The sequence below is a fragment of the Nothoprocta perdicaria genome, unplaced genomic scaffold (assembly GCF_003342845.1).
Source record: "Nothoprocta perdicaria isolate Ctin4 unplaced genomic scaffold, notPer1 scaffold_46, whole genome shotgun sequence".
In the NCBI taxonomy this organism is placed as follows: Eukaryota; Metazoa; Chordata; class Aves; order Tinamiformes; family Tinamidae; genus Nothoprocta; species Nothoprocta perdicaria.
Window position 1 is genome coordinate 3,683,120 of NW_020455710.1, and position 19,979 is coordinate 3,703,098.

Sequence of the window (19,979 nt, forward strand, 5' to 3'; positions counted from 1 at the left end):
TGCCTGCTTCAGCCTTAYGCAGAAAGGAGGCAACTTCAGCTGGTGCTGTGGCCCAGTCAACAGTTTTGAGCCTTTCTTTTTCAGGGTTATTAAATATACAYATGGAATTCCATAAATAAATATATCAATTAGATGATTTTATATTTTACTGCTATTTCAAAGAGTTTGCCCTTTTAGCATGTATTCATTTTAAATACAACTATATAGTTAATATTTCTTTATAAGGCTAATAGCTCAGAGATAGTTCTGTAGATAAGCTTACAGTGTAAGGCATTTCTGCTTCAGGATGCAGTGACCTACTTGTGATTCAGAGTGAAAGTGGCATCAACTGAATTCAAGGACAAACCAAGAAGGATGAAATGGATAGAGATCAATGTCAAGGTGCCAGAGGAAGATACCGAGCAAAAAATACTCTCAATTCCAAGAAAAAATGTTTTGTACACAGTTTTCATTTATGTTTCTGCAGATCATCCTGGGATTGATCTTGTCTTTCTGAACTAATAATTGAAGCGCGGTGCTTCCAAAAGGTCTCTGAACTTGGAGGAGCCACAGCAGAGCTGATGGGAGAAGTGCTGCTCACATTTGAAGGCCACTTGAAGGGCCAGAAAGGGAGGCCAGAAACAGTCTCAGCTTTTGTGGCTGCACAAAATACTTCTGAGATGTCATCAACTGAGGTCTTTGCCTGGCTGTCTATGTTGGAGTAAAGACTTCCTCGTGTGGGATGTTCACCCTCACATGGATGTGACAATTTAACTGTTTGGGATACAGATTGACACTAAAAGTGGTCAACCAGGATGTTTCTTCAAATTAAGGCTTGATTTAATGAGTGGAGAGTCGAAAGCTGCTCATATGCATTTAATTTTGCACCTTGTGTGTGAGCAGCTAACATATAAATAAGAATTTAATGCCACATGTTGCTTAGCAGAAGTACTGGAGCTGTTTTTATTGCCTTGCAGAAATGAGTTTTTCTTGAAAGTTAGAAGCTGATTATTTCTTTTAAGTTTAAACCTGTAAACTATGCCACCCATTTCTGAAGCTGCTGGATTTCAAGATTTCTGCTCGCACGTACTGCCATTCATGAGACCCAGAATGAGGACTTCATGCTTGGTTAAAGACTGTCATCTTCAATATAGCAGCATGACATCAGTAAYGAGAGAGAGTTTCGTGGTGTATTAGGCTCTTTAGTAGAGCAGAATAGTACACACAGGTCGGTGCATTTAAGTCATCTTCAGTTATTATCCAAGGGAGCCTCTGCATTTTACTCCTTAGCTGGCCTCATGTAATGATGCTGGAGTTTAAAAAAAAAATAATAGTCTTTTTCCAGTCTACTAGCTCTGATACTTTGACAGCGTCAGATTCTTTAATTTAAGTCAATGATTACCTTTTGGAGTTGTAAAATGTTCAGTCCTAGTCTTCCTCAAGTCCTTCAATTATCTGTTGAGATGGTCATGGAAAGTGACTTGAACAGGAGTTAGTGTCCAAATTTTGCATTTCTACAAGTATTATCTTAAGAAATTGAAAATCATGTAGTGTCCTCTGAAAAAGAGAGGAAGGTAAGCTGTAGTCTTCAGAGTTTTGGTATGTCTGACTCCTCTTGCTTCTTCTCCAGCGGCTGTTTGGTTTTTCACTCTTACAGCCTCAATCARGTTACTCATTGCAACACAGCTACCRAATTCTCATTGTGAKAATTTAATGTTAAGTCTCCTTCTCTAGAGATATTCCAAATTTGCCTGGACACAACTCTGTGCAACGTGCTCTAGGTGACCCTGCTTGGGCAGAGGRGTTGGACTAGATGATCTCTCCAGAGGACYTTCCAACCTCTTCCCTCCTGTGATTGTGTCCTATGTCTTCTATTTGTCCTGTCAAGTTTGGCACTCAATGCCTTTTTTGTTGGAGTTACCATAAAACTCCTATGAGATATGTGGCATAATATTTATAGGGTGCTCTGAACATATATCTGTTTAGAGCAGGAATTTAAACAAATGAGTCTGAAAGAGAGAGCTGTCAGTGATGCTTTTCTGCTTTTGTTTATTTGTAGTAGTGCTTTTTCATGAGCTGTCAGGGAAAAGACAGATTTCTTAGAGTCGATGCAGCCTGCACCTCTTTTGAGAAGGAAATCATATAATATGTTTAATTTTGCTTCATCATAGAGATGAATGTCTGTAGTAATCCTTAAATCTGTAATACATCGTGTCTGCATTTAAATCAGAATTGCATGTTGTTCAGGAAATGCTTTCAAATTAATGCATGGAAATTTAAATGCGAATGTTTTTTTAAAAAATGCTTTGGTTAAGAGTATTTGTGTCCAGCTTCCCTTATCAAGTTGATGGGTAGTTCTTCCCAGTCTCTGCAAAGATCTCTATTGCGAGAATGCCCTATTCTCCCCTAAATGGTGGTAGTTTTTCTTTACTTTAAGCGCAAACTTTGCTCTGATGTTGTTTCTGAACAAGTCTTTAACATTCTTAAGAAAGAATTAATTTCCTTTCATATCCTGACATGCACAAAATCAAACTTTATTTTTTTACTTAAAGGAAAATCAAGAAAACTTGACATGAAAATGTTTGCTATAGTTTTCTTTAATAGTTATCATTTCGGGGTAAGTTGTTACAGTTTCTACAATATACCAAACTTGCTATTGGATWTAGTATTTTAATCTACTTCATATTTTAACTATATTCTCTTCTCAAAAATCTTTTCAGAAAGATGTAAGGCGATGTCCTCCATCTAGTCATTTCCATGTAAGTCCATGAGTAGTGTCTTAAGTTTATTAACATGAACAAAAATAAAAAGGCAAACATTTCTGTCAATAGATAAAAAGAGAAAGGAGAGAGCACAATGTGCTTTTTTGGGTTACATTAATCTATTTTAAAGGAACTAAAATCAAGTCGAATAATATAGAGCTGATCTGGAAGCCCTCTTCCATGCATGAGGGCTATTTTTTTTTTAGATTTTGCAACTGTTAAGTGTGCAATTTAATTGCATTTATCTCAGTTTCAACTTGGTAAGTGATCCTTTCCTTCAAAAATGCACCTTATTATTTAGCTCTACTCTCATTTCTTCCCCATGTAGGCTTGATATTCTTCCATTTGTCAAAAGGAATCTTGTTAGGAAGACAGTAACAATAGCCAACCTAGATGAAGTTCTGCTTTCTAGCTGCTGTTAACTAAATTAGAATCAAGTGTACTTATGTAAATTTAGAAGTCAAAATAAGCTCTGCTAATTTTAAGCTCTTTGGGGAGCTCTTCAAATGGATGTCTGATTTCTCTTTTCTCTTTCTCTTCCTTCTTGTTAAAAGCCCAGTAGTTTGTAGCTTAAATCTCATTGACACATACTGGGATTTAGACAGCTACACTGGCTTCTTTAAAAGTCCACATCTATTTCTGTGTACTTTTATTGGGGGAAAAAAAAAGATCAAAATGTATAGCTTTACTTGCTGCCACATGTCAGCGCAGATCTTGACAATATATGGCCCCTTTCTCGCATATAGTCGTAGAAAGAAGAATGTTGCTCTTATTTTAATGCAACTTTTTCAACTGGAATTCTGATACCTGTGCCTTGCATATTCCTTTTCAGCCCTCAGAAATATGTGGCAAAGCTAATGAATAGTCTGGAGCTGAAATAACCTACAAGAATGTTGTATAAGCATGTTTTTCTGCAAGAATGTCATGGATAGGTACTTTTTCTTTTCTTTTTTTTTTTTTTTCTTGGAAAACAGAACTAAGCAGAAGGTAATTTTACTTTATTGTCCTTCATGAGTCAACAGTTCTATCCCGCTTCAAGAAATTCTTAAGTTGCAGAACAAGAGAAGACAAGATACGGCAAGGGCATTACAAAGAAATAAAATCCAAGCCCATATATCCAGCCTTAAGCGGTGCTGGACTTTTCTTGGGGCTGTGTTAAGTACGTGAGATGAAAAAAAAAAAAAAATGGTGCTTTTGACTACATTTTCATCAGATTCACAAACATTAGACATTCTTCAGAGCATATGCAATGTTCAAAAAGTCTAAGTGAAGGATTTTAGAGATGGTTTGATGTACAAAAGCAGCTTAAAGCTGTTAAAATTAATAGAAGAAATATGTAAGTTAGCAGCTCAACACCTTACTTTGCAAATCCTAGTGGGAGTTTTCAGAGCAGATGTCAGAGGTGCATTTGCAAAGGTGAGAAAAGCCAGCGTGGCGCTGAGATGTGCTTAAACCTTCGCATTAGCCCGGTAATACRGGGACTCACATTTTACACAGCTGAACAGCAAACGCTTTACGATGATTATGGTGGTGGCCCTCTGAACCACTCCTACCTGTGGGGTTTTTTTGCCACCAAATATTCGTCTGTTTGAATCTAGAAAGTAGTTGCCCGTTGTTTGCTGTAGTGACTGCAGCTCTGCGTTAGGAACCCTTGATTTATGAGCACATTAAGAGCTTCATCCCATCACTGCAGCCTGCTCACTTGTCAGGAAAGATGCCCTCTATTTACCAAGCTGTGCAACAGCTCCAACGTGGTGAGCAGACTTCCTCTTCACAGACCTGAAGCCACTTGAGAATACCTTATTTTGGGTCTTTATGTAACATTTCATAGATGTGTGGTTTTGATGATGCTTTACTGCTTCCAGGAAGCTGTAGATGAGTGACCAGGGCTAATTACTCTCTCATTAGCAGCAGCCATCACAGAGCTTCCCTGCTTCCTTGCCTGCATCCTGAAGAACCAGCCCCACAGCAGCTCCTGGTTTTGGAAAACGCTCTTAGCAGAAGCCTATCTGCTGCTCACTGAACTCTTGCTCATTTTCACTTCATTTCACACCCTCTTATTTATCTGCTGCCTTAATTACCATTTTTATGGGCCTATGTGTTCTTACCCAAAGGCATTTAAACTTGAGAGTATAATAGATTGCGCTGTGAAAGTAAATAGCTGTTTATTACTGATCCCCGTTAATGTGGGCACTGCCACATCATTAGCCATGTGATAACGTGCATGACATTTGTGGCGTAGGTTTCCCTGCAGATTGATGCTTTTCTGGCTTTGCACTTGACATGACATTTTGAGGAAGAAAAAGAGAGCAAAAATATTTAAAAACTTTCACAAATAGTAAAAGAATAAATGCAGAAATCCTACTAACATTAGTCAGGCATTATTCTGCAGGTACATGATAGTAACTTCCATGTTTTTCCTTAGAATTSCAATCTTGATGCTCTTTTCCTTTCCCATCCTGCTCTTTTTCACCAGTTACTACCCAAATACCGTTTCTGTTTTTCCTAGCAGGAATGTTCAGGGATGTTCCCTAAAAACTCAGCTCTATATCTTGCGATAGGATCCCTATGAAGCATCTTGTTTGTGACTGCTTGATAGGATATTTAAAATGTACTTTCTCATATATCTCTATGTTCCCAGGGTTATTTGTACCTCTGAATATAAGGATTCATAATATTGGCAAATTAATGATTTTAACAGTCTCAGGAAGAAATAGATAAGAAGTTCTTAGCATATTTTAATTGAAGTTGCCCTAGTATTGAAAACCTTTTTAATATAGTTGATTAAAATGGAGTTATGAGTCAATTATAAAACTGTATTTAGAAGATGGCGTTAAGTCTACTTAAGTTACTAAATGTTAATGACTGTTGCTAATTCAAAATTGTTTTAAAGTGTCAGCTTGGATTTGCTATCCCTTCAGATGTAGAAGGCAGCTCCARCAACAAGGTTCCTCTTTGCAGCCCTGCTGTGCACCTCTTGTATTAGTTGAAGTAAAACTAGTTAGTAAAGTGATGTATTAAATGATGACCTGAGTGTGGAGCACTGAAGTCCCACCCTAACTTCATCTGCTGTGAGATATTAATCACTAGCTTACTGTAAATGCAACTGAGGCACCACCTGAATCACTTTARTCTGAGCCCTGGAAATACTTCAAGAGTGCCTTTTATCTTAACTCTGAATTTCCGTGTTTTTGTGGGTTTAAAATGTGCTCAACACTATTTGAAATTAAATACAGGGATGGGGTGGATGTGGTTTAGTGTGAATATATTGAAAGAGCAAGAATGGAATATATGAATGCCGTCCTTGGGAATATAAAGTACTCGGTCATGCTCCAGCCTCCTCCTCAGAGGCAGATCCAAATAAATGCTTCATGTGGTTGCAGTAGGAGCTCCTGAAAAATGAAGGGAATAAACTTTTTCTGGTCGGGCTGTTAGTCATTCAGTCCATTTCTCATCTCTGTTGCATGTCACTGTAGCAGTTTGAGACTGCAGCAATAGATTTCAGTTTAAACTTTCTGCCAGCTTTATATCTTGTTATGCAATTTACTTCTTAAAATTAAGAGCACATGTTTTCCTTGCAAATAACATGCAGTACATTTTATTGGTGTTTTAAATAGGCCAAAGTGACGGAACAACCTTTTTTTTCTTTTTTTTCTCTCTTTTTTTTTCTTTTTTTTTTTTTTTTTTTTTTTTTTTTTTTTTTTTTTTTGCTTTCAAGTCTATTTTTTCCCTACAGGCAAATTGCTGTGGGCTTATGACCCACCCGTTTTATGACACTATTTCAGCCCAGATATTCTTAGTTACTCTAAGTTACTCCTTTGAAACAGAAATAGAAATCTCCAACTTAGCTGGTAGTTTCTTCAGCTCTATGACTGACATATGTGCCATGGAAATCCATATGACATCTCTACCCTGTCACACACTTGATGTATTTTTGTTCTAGCTGGGATATTCTTGAAGATATTGTTTTCTTCCTGTTTGTTTTCCTTTATGATGATTAGCAGTCGTTCTTTTTCCTGTTTGGATTATGCTGCTGTGCGATGACTGTCCCATGGAATCATTATGAACCTCAATGTTTTTTATTAAAAAAAAAAAAAAAAGTTTAGTGTCTAAAAATGGCAGGAAGAAGCTGTAACATTGTGGCCCTATTATGTACTGTGAAATCTTTTTCAATGTCTAAGCCTTATGTTTAGCAGCTAACCAGTTCTGTTGGGGTGTCTGACATTTGTATTTCTCACAGTAGTTCTCATATGCAGGTTAATGCTGTGGCCGTGTGAACAGTTTGGCAGGCATGGTCCAAAAACCTAGGTTGGGCAGCTAGAAAAATTGACTAATTACTACTGATAACCAGGGTTTACTTTTATAGTCAGAAAAGGGAACCATCAGGCTGTCACATCTCAGACGTGACAAGTGAGATTTCATAATTGCATCTTTATTTTTTTCCCCCTGGTATTGCTAAGGAAGGCCAGTTGCTCTTAAGTTTTMTATTTCATGGATGTTTCACAACTGAAATATGTCATCTTAGGCTATTTCTGCAAATGTTAATTCACCCCTATTTAAGTGTAATAGTGGTCTATTAAACCTGGCGTCTGGAATAGCAGCATCTCAGTGCTGGAAAGTTTGGGATTCATTTCCTTCAATAGTTTTAAGATATCCATGTCACAAAGTTGTCGTATCCAGCAAGTTGATGACTTGTAAGCTACTTTTGCCAGGGACTTTGTTTATTGGGGGGGGGGGGGAAATCTGGCTGTGAGAACTAGACTTATTTTAAAGTAATTGGGGATCACAGGCACAGTTCTTGTCAATGTAAGCTTTTTCCAGTCAGTTTGGAGAGATTAGATGTCTCTTAACATCATCTTACTAGCAGTGAAGTTGCTCCAAAAGGACTCCTTTAATCATATTAGTTTCGCTGCCATCACCCCGTCTTCAGTCTTTCTTCTTTCCTAATAGAACCGAATCGGGTTTTGCCATCTATTAGGTCCAACATTAATACTCCTTTGCATATTAATTACTGCTACTTTTCTTGGCCCGTTCAGCCCCCCGTCTCTTGACTCCTCTGTTGAGAATCTGCATCTTTAGAGTCTCCCTGTGCCACTAGCAAGTCTTATATGGTGCTATTAAGTTTTCTAATGCTCTTGTATCAGAATTACTGCATGCAGAATGAAGCAAAGCAGGAAGAAATAGCGCTCGACYCTGGATTCAGCCAGGGTCCGTTTTGGCACTGACATGATTTGTGTGAATTTTCATTGCATTCTGAGAGGTTGTCGTGATTCCTAATCCTAAATGGTTTGTCAAAGCTTTTGGGGATCTTCTGAGAGATGTAGTAAGTTTAAGAAAACTTTTACTTAAGGGGCGAGGGTGGGAAAGTTCAGTTAAATATTTGCTTAAAAAAAAAAAGAAAAGAACTAAAAAGTCTATTGTGCATGATGATTATATACTAAAATGTACTTTAGCTTGTGACTGTATAAAATTCTATTTAAAAATTAAGTGTGTGTAGAGAAAGTAAAAGAAGACAAGGAYGGAGTGCGTATTACACTCTTTAGGACATATGTTTAAAATAATACTGATATAGCTAAAATATGTGGCCTATGTTATACTTCTGTATACAAATGACGTGCTCATCTCTACACACACACACAGAAATTTACCTTCGGCGTGCTGGGGAATGATGCCAATGTGTAATTAAGAAAGCATGGAAGCATAAAGCCACTCTTTGATAAGTTTCTGAGACAGTTAATATTTTATTATTTAATACATGTTTTATCCATGATAGTCTAATGATACCGTTGAAGATTTGAAGGGAGATATCGTTGTGGCTTTTATAACACCATATAGTTCAAATAGTTTGAAAAAATAGGCAGCCTTTCAACCCTCAATTTTCTCTCTTGGATCGCAGTATTTATCATAGCAATGTGTCCTGGTATATGAATGTACTGGGCAATATTTCTGATGTAGTCAACCACTTCCCAACTTTGGTCAGGAAAGAATATTTCATTTTTCAAAGATATGTTGTAATGTGGTTCTCAGACATGGCAAATAAAGAGTTTAGCTGAATTACAGATGCTATAGTAATAATGTTTAAAAAAGAAAAAAAGGAGTTGGGCCTAGATCAACTCTAGAAGCAATTACTCGCACTCAGAGCCAATGGGATTTTAAAGAACAGAGTAATCTTAAAGCAGGTTTTCTTAGGAAACCTTCAGTAAATTTGAAGCGAATCCACTGCTGTGCATGATAGGGCATTGGTTTGTCACCTTTGCTGTTACCSTATCTTTTATGAAAGGGAATTGCCAAGTTGCTTGGGAGAAATGGAAAAAATAAGGGGGGGAAGGAAGTAAACTATAGAAATATTGTATTTTATTCCTTTTCAGACCTATATTTATGGATTGAAACATCCATATTTGCAAGATCAGTATATTGCAAGTAGCTGTAAGGATGCCAGGTGGCTTCAGAGATGTAGGATGCACCTTGTTTAAGAAGCTGCAAAAGAAACACAATTAGAAAAATAACTAATGCAAGTGTAAACCTGAAGTAATGCAGCCCTTGCTGCTCTACTAATGTTACGGGGGGGGAAAAAAAAGCAAAGATGCTCAAACAAAATGAGCATGACTTTGTTTGTAGTGCATGTTTTATAAGTGCATGTAATGCTTGCTGTAATTTTATGCAGAATTGGAAGAAAAACCAAAAGTAGGAAATCTGGGAAGGAACAAAGARATATTTATGGCCCAAACCTAAATTTTTTCCCCTGTTGCCTTTAGAAAAACTCCCTGTTGTGTCTGTGCTTTGGGCAGGAGGGAGCCACATTCATCTACGAGTAGGAAGAGGAGGGCAAGAGGAAGAAAAGAGGCAAAGGAGAAAGAGAGAAAGAGAAAACCCTTTCCCTACCCTAACTAAAAGCTTGTCTGAGGCATTTTTTTTCACCTTGCTCTGTTCTTGCTTCCAGGTTATGTGTGACATGGAGGCCCAGATCCACAAGCTGAGGGAAGAGCTGGTGCAGGTAAAGGCTCAGCGGAAGCAGCAGCTCGTGGAGCTGAGCGTCCTACGCGAGGAGGAGAAGCAGAGGGCAGCGCGAGAGCACGAGGCGGCCGTGAGCAGGCTCAAAGCAGAGGCGGAAAAAATGACATTAGACCTGCAGAAGGCGCATGCTGCAGAAACCGAGAAAGCCCTGGAAAAGGTAAGAGGAGCAGTCGTACCAAAAGTCACATAAATAATGTTTTTTTTCTTTTTTTTTTTCTTTTTTTTTTTTTTTTAAGGAAAAATGTTTAGGGCTCACTTGGGTTTATAAAACAAACATGCACCATGTGGCAGCAGAAGGGATTTTAAAAAATTCAGGTGATTCCCCAGGTAAAGCTAGCCAAGGACTAGGCTAATCATTTGTCTTCCATTGGAATACATAGAGCAGGAAGGGGAGGTTCTGCTTAAATTGGCTTTTTTCCCCTCTGTATCAAAAAGAGGATAGGTCCTTTAGGGGGGCAAAGGTTCAAGCTAAACCACCAGGCAAAATGGGTCTGATTACTAGCAATGCTTGGTCTGCTTTTGCTTGCTCGTGTGTATTTTGTCAAAAAAAAAATATTTGTGCAAAAAAAATATTTGTGCAAAATATTTGCTGCCTCCTCAAACCGACTGCGGAGGATTGTCCTTTACAGGCACGAGGAATTCAAGTATTTTGCCACATTAGGATGATGGCAACTTGAGCACGTTAGCATTATTTCAAAACCCAGGCTTAAAACACATACTTAATATTTATGGTAAACTCTGCATCTCCGTAAGCATATACTTGTTTAAGGATCTTTTGCATGTATTAATGTAATAAAGGATACGTTTTCTTGCAAAGTGATGTATAGTGGCACAAATTAACACTATGCATGTGCTCTTTGAGCGCCTTTGTGGAGCTGACATTTCATTTACCTGCATCAGGTTCTTGGTGTGTAATTTTAAACAGCATTTGGAGGATTATGTTGGAAATCAGCCAGCCTGAAGCCATTAAAATGACTGTGATCAACAATTCAGAATCTTTTCTGAATGTAAGGAAAGCTCTGCTTGGCATAATTATTTAAAGCCAAGGTCACGGAAAGTATTTAAACCTTTGAAATTCATCATTAAAGGATTAATTTTAACTCAGGAAGACATTGTCATTTTTGCTTAAAAATGGAATTTGAATCTCAATTCTTTTCTTTCTTTGATCTTTTTTTTTACATGTGTAGTATAGCAAAAGAAAAGTTAACTTCTTTACATCCTCAAATTAAAGTTACAAATAATCCCTCATAGGAAAATATCTTTAGTAGTCTTGAATAGTCATTTTTAAAAAGTGTATTCCTGACAGAAATTTGTTGGGGTTTTTTTCTATTTTTTTTTTGCGAGCAAAAGTACTAATTTTAAGCTTTGTTATAATTAACTGGTGTTGAAAATGACTTTTTTTTTTTTATTTGGCCTCCTTTATTTTTGCCTAGAGAACAAAAAGCATCATCTTTTCTTTGCTGTGGTCTTTCACAGACATGTGGGAAGACCTTGCACTACTTTCCGATCCCCTTGTGCCAGTCTTTGCATCTGTGTCCCAAAAGAAACACTGGGGAAAGTGGCCACAAAGTCCAAAAGTCCAAGCAGCTTAGTGGGCAAACCCCGTCTTGCGCTCAAAAGTAACAGTTTTAAGCTAAATTAGTTGAAATCCTGATCCTATAAAGTCCACAGAACTTTGAAGGAGGTTTTGTCTTATAAAAGAAAAAAAAGCAAAAAAAAAAAAAAAAAGCACCTTAATTGCAATGTGAATCTTGACGCCAAATCTTTGATTCTCCTAGCAAATCTGATGACTTTGTAATTTAGGATAAACGGCAGAAAATCTGTCTTAAATTAAGATGATTCTTTTTGCCACCCCCGTAAGGATTGCTTAAAAATGCAATGGGAGGCTGAATTTTGGTGCTTGGTTGTGATCCGATGACTCGCCGGATTTCCTGAAGGTCACTCCATTCCCAAATGAGGGATCTGACTTTTCCGTGGCCTGTTTCTGAGCAGTATTGATTTCTCTATGTGCTGCTGCTTGCAGTTGTGGGTTGTTGTTCACCTGAATGTGATGAAAGAGGAAAAACTGGTGAACAGAACTTTTGAAAAAGCTCCCACTTCGGCTCTTTTTTAAAGTATGGTGCATTTTTTTTTCACACAGAACTCCAACTTTTCTTTAGTTTGCTAGTTTCTTCATGTCAATTCTATTCAAGATTATGAAAATATTTATATATATATATAGATAATAATAGAGCAAAAATAAATAGAGCAAATATTGCAAAAATGCAATAAACCTAATGTTTCTACTGGGACCTTCATTTTTCCATTGCTTAAAATCTAGCATGTTTTCCACTTTTAAGATAGCACATCAATCATCATCACAGCACTTTATCTGATTCGTTCTGTTTGGGATTGCAGATAGCGCCAGCAGGTTGCTCAATAAAGGTTCTACAGCAATGTTTTTGAGGCTGTGGTTCTAAAAGCATCCATCTCGCGACAGTTATTGCGTCCCGCAATCAGGAGGGGGTGATAAATGGGAAGGTGTTTAACCCATTGCCAAATGACGCTGTGTCACCCGCACTAGAGGAAAGACAACCAGGTCATCTGTTGTTGTGGAAACAATATTGAAGCAAAAGGTCCTTAATTTTCCTGTGAGCCCCTCTGTCGCAGGCTTTGTYTTCKCTTGAACTTCATTTTATTCCTTAAAAACTTTTAACTCCTTAAAAAAATATCTAGAGCTGGTGAAAGTGCACTAGGATGAGTAGGACGGGACTAAGCGCTGGTGGCTCTGAGATGTCTCTGGGGCTCTGCTGGCCTGAAAGCTGCACCCAGCAAAGCCGGGGCTCATGTCCCAGCAGCAGCGGGTCCCTTGGCACAGGGTGCAGCTTTGCCTCATTTTTCTTCTAATTCATCTCCATGCTTGGCCAGTGTCACAGGTTTGGTGAGGGRCTTGGGTGTTGAGTGGATGAGCTGCCATTGCTCTGTTGTGTGACCACCTTATTGCTCATGTGGGTGATGGAGGATGCCGAGGGTCCCCAATGCACAGCCACCCTCATGGTTAAGGACAGCAGACACTAAAATCCTCTGAGATTCCTCCTTCCTCCTGAGAAGCTGAACACAAAGCAGAGAGAAACCTCAGCACTGCGGCATGGAGTCCTTACCATGTTCCTAGGACTTCAGTACTTTSATATCTGTTATCAGTCTCTAACACAAAAATGACTGAAAAATTCTCCAAATTATTTCTTTTATATTAATTAAGGAGTCTTAAAGATCATTTTAGAAGAACAGTTGCATTCAATCACAGAGATTTTTCTTCTAAAGCTCTTACAGATTTAATTTSCTTGCAGTTCTTTATATCAAGTGATTATAGTGTTTTCTGATATGATGGTGATTTTTTTTTATTCCAAGTTGTACCTCATTACGATGAAATGAAACATACACTTTTAAAGAAATAAAAATATAAACCATATATTTTATGGTTTATAAACCGTAGCTCTGCTAATGACCAGTTGCCTCGCRGGGTGGCAGGCGGGCTCTAGGTTGCGCCCACAGCACTTGCAGCATGGGCGCCCACCAGCCAGGTGTAGCCGCACAAACTGAGCAAAACTTAGGCATTTTTTCACGTTTGCCAGAAATTTCTGAGCAACCAACTGCATTTGTAAGTGCGTGCAGATGTGAAGCTTGGCCAGCAGGACTGTTTGGAGCGTTCAGCTGTGGTATTTTCCTGGCAAGGGCAGCGGGTGTTCGGCAAGCGYGGCCCTCGCGCCGCCAGCCCATTGGAGTGGGAGAAAAGGGATTTTTCTCTATCTGAATAATTTTCAACATTTAGCTTTTTTACGACTTATTTTCTATATTTAAATAGAGGGCTTTGACTCATCCTGTTAAATCTTTCGGCAGGTTCCAAGAACATCTAATTCTTTTTCAATGCTGCTTTTCTTGTGGAGAAGTCATTTACATTTTTGTGTATTGACTCTCCTCCGCGCACATATTTGCTTACGGGATGAAATTGTAGCCGAAAAGGAGAGCCAGAGGTTTCGTTGTTAAGCTGCAGTCCTGCTTTCCATCGCCTTGTGAAGCGGGTCCCTTTGGAGGGGTGGTCTCCAAGGCAGGGCGCAACCCGGGCAGACCTTGTTCGTGTGGATTTTAATGATGTAGCAGTTGGTGGGGCTCTGAAGTCTCTGTTATTTTAAACAAAATTTGGCAGTTGCAATGTTTTGTAGTCTCTAGTTGTTAAAATCACTCCACCTACATCTGGTCGGAATTCCACATAAAAGCAAAATGCCCAGGAAATTCAAAAGCTAACATTTAAAGGAATATAAACCAAAGTGCTGCGCTCTGTAAGTGACCAATTCCCTAATTAACAATAACTATTCTCTTATTATTTTGTAATACGATGTATTTCTGTAACAAGGGTTTTTTAACGTTGGGCTTGCTTCCTTTTGCTGGTGTGGAAATAGCTTCAATTCACAGTATCTTTGCTGGCACTCTTGGCAGTACTCACACAGACAGGATTTTGTTCCGCACTATCAGAGAAATAGGAGATGAAGGGCAAGTCTGACATCTTCAAAGATTCGAGAGATACTCCGAGAGACACTTCAAAGTATTTGGTTTCTTCTAAATTCTCCACCAGTTCTCAGATATGTGCAATTTTTTAGGCTGAAATTTCAAAATGTTTGAGTATTGTAGATGCTTCGGCTTAGGCCTGCTCTGTTTGTCATTGCTGTGAATAATCTGAAGAGTTTCTGTTTCTCACCAAGAGAAGTTGGTTAGACCCTCATCTCTTGGCTGTTTTTTCACTATTATCTGACACCTATTACATCTGTTACAGAACTTCTGCTCTACTGTTCCTGAATAATAATAGTTTTGTTATAATTCTGTTGCAGTGTGAATATATTTGCTTGCATTTGGCTTTTGAGCAATTCTAACACACTGTGTTAGTGATTCATTAACTAATATTACTCTAAATGATCATGATATTTTGGCTTTGCTGGAAAAAAATCCGCCAGGAACCTAAAAGACCAAGAAAAAAAGAAACGCCTTTTAAAAAGGAGAAGAATCTATATAGCAAAGTTAGTCCGTAGGCTCAAGAAGTGCTCATTATTTAATCTATCTTCCTAGCACTTTTACAGAGCATAAAAGAAAGCAACTTTTGCAATAAAATTTTCCTCACAGACGAGGGCGAAAACCAGTTTCCTCTCTAGTGTTGTCCCCTTTTGCTCTGTTTCCTTTTTCTCCCAAAGAAAAGATGACAGCGGAGCAGGAACGCGGTCCCAGGAATTGCATCATCCCATAGGGGAGCTGTTTGGAGGAGTCTTCAGTCAGCAAAGCCAAACACGAAGAACGTTGTAGAAAAATCTCCCAGAGATATTTCCCTGAAATGAGACTAAATAAATGTGTGTCCCTCTCCCTGCTGGGGCTGYTTCAAAGCACCAGGCTCAGTTATTCACACAGTAACTGCACTTCTACCTACGTGGACAAAAATTCTTAGAAAAGCAAAGCGAAAACAACAGAAAACTCTCCTGCCCATCCATCATGTACATAAAGCTGCCTCGTAGAAACCAGGAATAATTGGTATAAATGTCACTGTAGAAAAGCAGATGCAACCAYGAAAATTAGGCTATTTAACATTTACTAATTTGAAGATCAGGTAGCATTTTACGTGTATTCGCAGGAGATGCTTCGTGCTGACGCACAGTCGCCTCACCTTTAGTCTCCCGTGCTTTTTGCTGAGTGTTTCAGACTCTCTTCCTTATTGAGACTCTGTGTGAAATCTGTCCCACCTGGGAGCTCTCTGCTTTGACTCCTGTAACTTCCACACTCTGGAATTTAGTGAGACCGTGACAGGCTGTAGCCTTTAACTCGTATTCACCCAGTTTACCTGCTTTRTTTTATATTTTTTTATTTCATATTTTACTTTATTTTACCACCGCTCCTTGCTTGTATTTATGCAATCCGTTTGGGGATGAGCAACTGTCTTTTAGACATGACAGCAGGAGCTTGCAATTATTACGTGGAATTAGTAAATACTGACTGGGAATTTCTCCTGCAGCCCATGCCGAGAGCCCTGTGCTCCTCTCTTCTTGCAAGTGTCATTGGTAACGCATCACTTGTGCAATGACTTTCACAAGTCCTCTGCACCTGAGGGTTAGCACAAGCAAAGCACAAGCTCGCGGGGGACTTTGTCCATGGTAACCTGGCTGGTGTCACTATTCCTTTGGAATTTCTTTCTTTTTTCACTACGATTTCATTTTAGAAAATGTGTGTGTTTATAATTAGAACATCTTTACTAGATGTTTAAAATTGGGGCATAATTTGAAGTCCTTGTTTACACTTGCTTGCAATTCCCTCTCGTCTTTCTAGTTCAGAAACGTTGCAGGTGGCTTTCGATTTATTTATTTATTTTCTTGCCGGGGAAGGAGTGTTTGGGAAATAGGAAAGGGGTAAAATGCTGTTATTAGTTCTTCAGAGTCTTTAATGTGAAAAAACAAAAGTGTTCCAAAATGACTTGCTTACAGCTGCAGAACATGTCGTGGAATAAAACCCACCTTCATTAAACGGGTGAGAACGAATTACAATTGTTTTGAAGTTCTTATGATCAGTCTGCATATGCCTCATTGTAATGTGATACTAAAGTGCCTCAATTATGATTTGTATATTTTGGTGCCAGAAGGTTTTTTTTCTTATGCTAAATTACTAAGTTCTGTCAGCTGCTGGGCTGTCATATAGAGATACAGTAAATCACATTATATTTTGTCATGGATTACACAGAGCAATAAATTTGGGAATAGAGATCAAAGTAGTTTCACAATCACATCTGAGTGTAGGAGGGGTGCTTAACTTGTAGAAAATCTGATTTAAGTGAAACTGTTGCAGTTCTTGTGTGAATTTGAAATGAATTTGGGTGTTCAGTTGAAAATGAATAAGGTACAAATCCCCAAAAGAGTTCTCCAGTATTTAGTTCAGAGGAGTTAATTGACCTACAGCTGCAGAACAGAGAAGAGATAAATAATGAAACATTGAGRACGCCAAGAGTCTCCCAGTGTCTGGTTTATGTGTCTAATTGCTTTGGTGGTTGAGCAATATATTCCATTCTCCTTTCAGCTGGGAATTGCTGGCCGCGTCCATAGTTGGGCAGTGGGACAGTGATGCTGCCTGGCTCTCTGAGGTTGCAATGTGCTTTTTGGGAAGCTTTGTTGTACTTAAAACTACAAAAAGTAATCCAGCGTAATCTTGCAAAGGAACACTGATTGCTTCCAATCATAGATTGGTTAGGGATTTTGTCTTACTTTGTATGTTTGTCTCTCCAGCTGGAGAAGCTTAACTGATGTTGGGCRCTCATCTTGCGATGCAACTTGCTTATACCAACTCTTTCCTTTGCTTTTCGATGTTTATTCAGTCTAAAAAAGACTTTTTCCCCAAATGCTACATGCCTAGGGTTTTTTTAATGATCATCTTTCTAACATTTGTTTCTAATTGCTGCAAAATTCAACTTAAAACAGCAAGAGGGAATCAAAAAATAAACACTGCTCTTTGATCTCTTCATAGTCATTTCAGGAGTCTGTGTAGCCTCTCCTGGCAAAAATCAAGGAGCATGAACTTAGCTGAAATAAATTGATAAAATGAATGGCTTTCTGAGCTCCTGATAGAAGTGTATATTGTAAAGTTTRTGTTAAGTAGCCTTTAACTGAGTTGAATCATAGATCAATGTCACCTCTTTGGTACTGGTCCCCTCCATCTTTTGTCACAAGTTGCAAAATTAGGCTCATATAAAAATATTATTGTTTGTATTTTAACTTCTAAAAAATGTATTTTACATCAAATCGTGCAATTCTTATATAAATGTTTGGCTCTCCAAAYTTAAATATGTCAATATTAATGAAGTCAGGAATTTCAATAGTAGTGAAGTTGAGAAATCAACTTGTTGGAAACCATGAGTATTGGTGGGTAAAGCTGTGAATCATATGACTGCATCTCACACTGAAGAGAAATTCCCTTTCCATTATTTTTTGTTCCCTAGAATTTTAGAAGTAAGCAGAAAAATCAGAAAGACGTTCAGTTAATTCCACTGTGGAGAAGCTAATTATTATGTGCTAGTGTAGGAATTGTATAACTTTATCCTCAGATACCACATGCAGTTGGGCTCTCATAGAAGAATTATTGGAAGAGTTAAATGACAATGTTTAATCATTTCAGGGTTCTAATTTTCAGAATGATTAGAATTACTCAACTGGTTCAAATTTCTTCAGACAAAAAAATAAAAAGGACTGAAAATAAAGCACAAATTGGTCCAACAATCTTTCAATAGACTCCCATTAAGTATAAAATTGTAATACTGCAAAAAGGCAATTCTTCGCACAGGTAAAGTTTCAAATTCATTTCTATTCACTCCCTTTTTCTTTCTTTTTTCCAATGAAAATTCCTAGCACATGAATGAGCATTTTTTTTCCCTAAAGATGTATGTTTTTTTTAAAAAAAAAAAAGGATTTATAGACCTACAAAAGTGGAATGTAAAGTAGAATATTAATAGGATTTGTGGGTATGACAGATTGGGATTTCTATCGTTCATTTTCAAAGCCCTTGGAGTCATTTGGTACTTGACTAATTATTCTGTTAACACCATTTTGGGTATTGAACAATTTTTAATAGTCTTTTAGTGGCTCAAATTACATATTTGCACTGGTATGCTATTTTCACTTTGACAGGGAGATTCAGCTCTCCATATGTTGTATCTGCTTGGTGGGGAGAGCCGTAGAAAGGCAGAGGGTATCGGCATAGAAAGTCCTCTACTATCTTTGTTAGAGGGGCATAAGGAAAATGGGTTTCAGGCTCTGAGGCTGAAACTACGTTTTTGTACAATCAGATGAACTTAAAAGTTGATCTGTTAATCTGCAAAGTTTAAGCAGATACTGTACAGAGTGTTTTAACATACTTGCTAACAAAAATCGCTACAGTTCACCCTTCTGAAGGTCATTTTCTTTTGACATCTGTCAAATTACACCACCTCGCATTTTGGTACAAAGCATAATGCTGTCAAACTTAAATAGAAATACAGCAGAATGTGGAGTGCTGGGTTGTTTTTTAAGGTAAATGCACCCCATTTACATTAGTTCTTTGATGTTAAATTCTTTGCTGCACATCAGAGAACAGTTGCTTCTTCCCCGGAGCAAGTTTTCTTTCTTCTCCTTCCCCCACCCTTTGATATTTTCCTCTCTCTTTTTTTCTTTTTTAGTTTGCTTACACTTTTATCTAACTAATTACGGAGGATCAGCTTATGTATGGCCATCACTTAGTTGCAGGCATTTTGAAAAATGATTATTTCATGTTAGTACCCTAAACAGATTTCTTAAATTTGCTTCTCCGTGAGGGCGCAGGGGGTATTTGGGTCTCTGTAGTGACCAAGGGTTCTGCTCGTGAGTCATCTGCACTGGGGAGATTGCAATCAAGCCGAAATGCCCCTGAAATCAGCCACTGATTCATCTAGAGAGGAGCAGGGAATTCACCATGCATCCTTAAATATCACAGAGCTAGCTATATTTGGGTTGAAGGTTAGTTTTGATATTATCAAAAATTATTTAATGAATATTCCTTTTAAAATGAAAAATATATTGATGCATTAAGTGTAAAAAAAAAAAAAAAAAAAAACACCACTTTTCTTTTTGGTAAGTTAAAAGCCATCCCAATATCTCTTTTTTTAACTTGCTACTTGCAACCTTCCCAGAAATCCTTTAAATAATTTTTTTGTTAGGTCAGGTTTTGGCATTTGTTGACAAAAATTAGGCAGATTGTTGACTGTAAATAAAGCATTTCTCTTCCATTGACTGGAGCTCAGTGCAACTAAAACTTGTTCTCATAGCCTATATCATATACCTTAAAGACAGCCCATGAAACTTTGTAATTATGGCAAAACATGGTATATTCTATGGAATATGGATCCATTGTGATCAATCCTTTTTGCTCTTTTATTCTTTGTAATGCTCTTCTACTTCATTAAAAGAAAAAGAAAATCAAATTGTGCTAGAACAGCCCCCATTAGCTCAGATACCACATCTTTAGTGCTAATACCGTTTTTAATTTTCACACAAAATGTTTTGTTGAAGCCGGTGTAGTTTTGCTCAGCAACCACAATGTGATGCTTTAAGGCGTGTTATAGAATCGCAGCTGCTTTTTAAAACCAATTAACTGTAACAGGGCCATTATCTCCTTTTTCATGCAGAAGTTGTCACTCTAATAAAATAACTGCGTGTA

General features: G+C 37.9%; 1 protein-coding gene across 1 annotated transcript in view; it reads left to right on the plus strand.

Moving 5' to 3' along the window:
• CEP112 (centrosomal protein 112) overlaps positions 1 to 19,979 on the plus strand; it is a 135,037-nt gene that overhangs the window by 71,860 nt on the left and 43,198 nt on the right. The window contains exon 20 of the mRNA XM_026046715.1: positions 9,682 to 9,912. Coding sequence (XP_025902500.1) covers positions 9,682 to 9,912 — 231 coding nt within the window. The remainder of the gene's footprint in view (positions 1 to 9,681; positions 9,913 to 19,979) is intronic.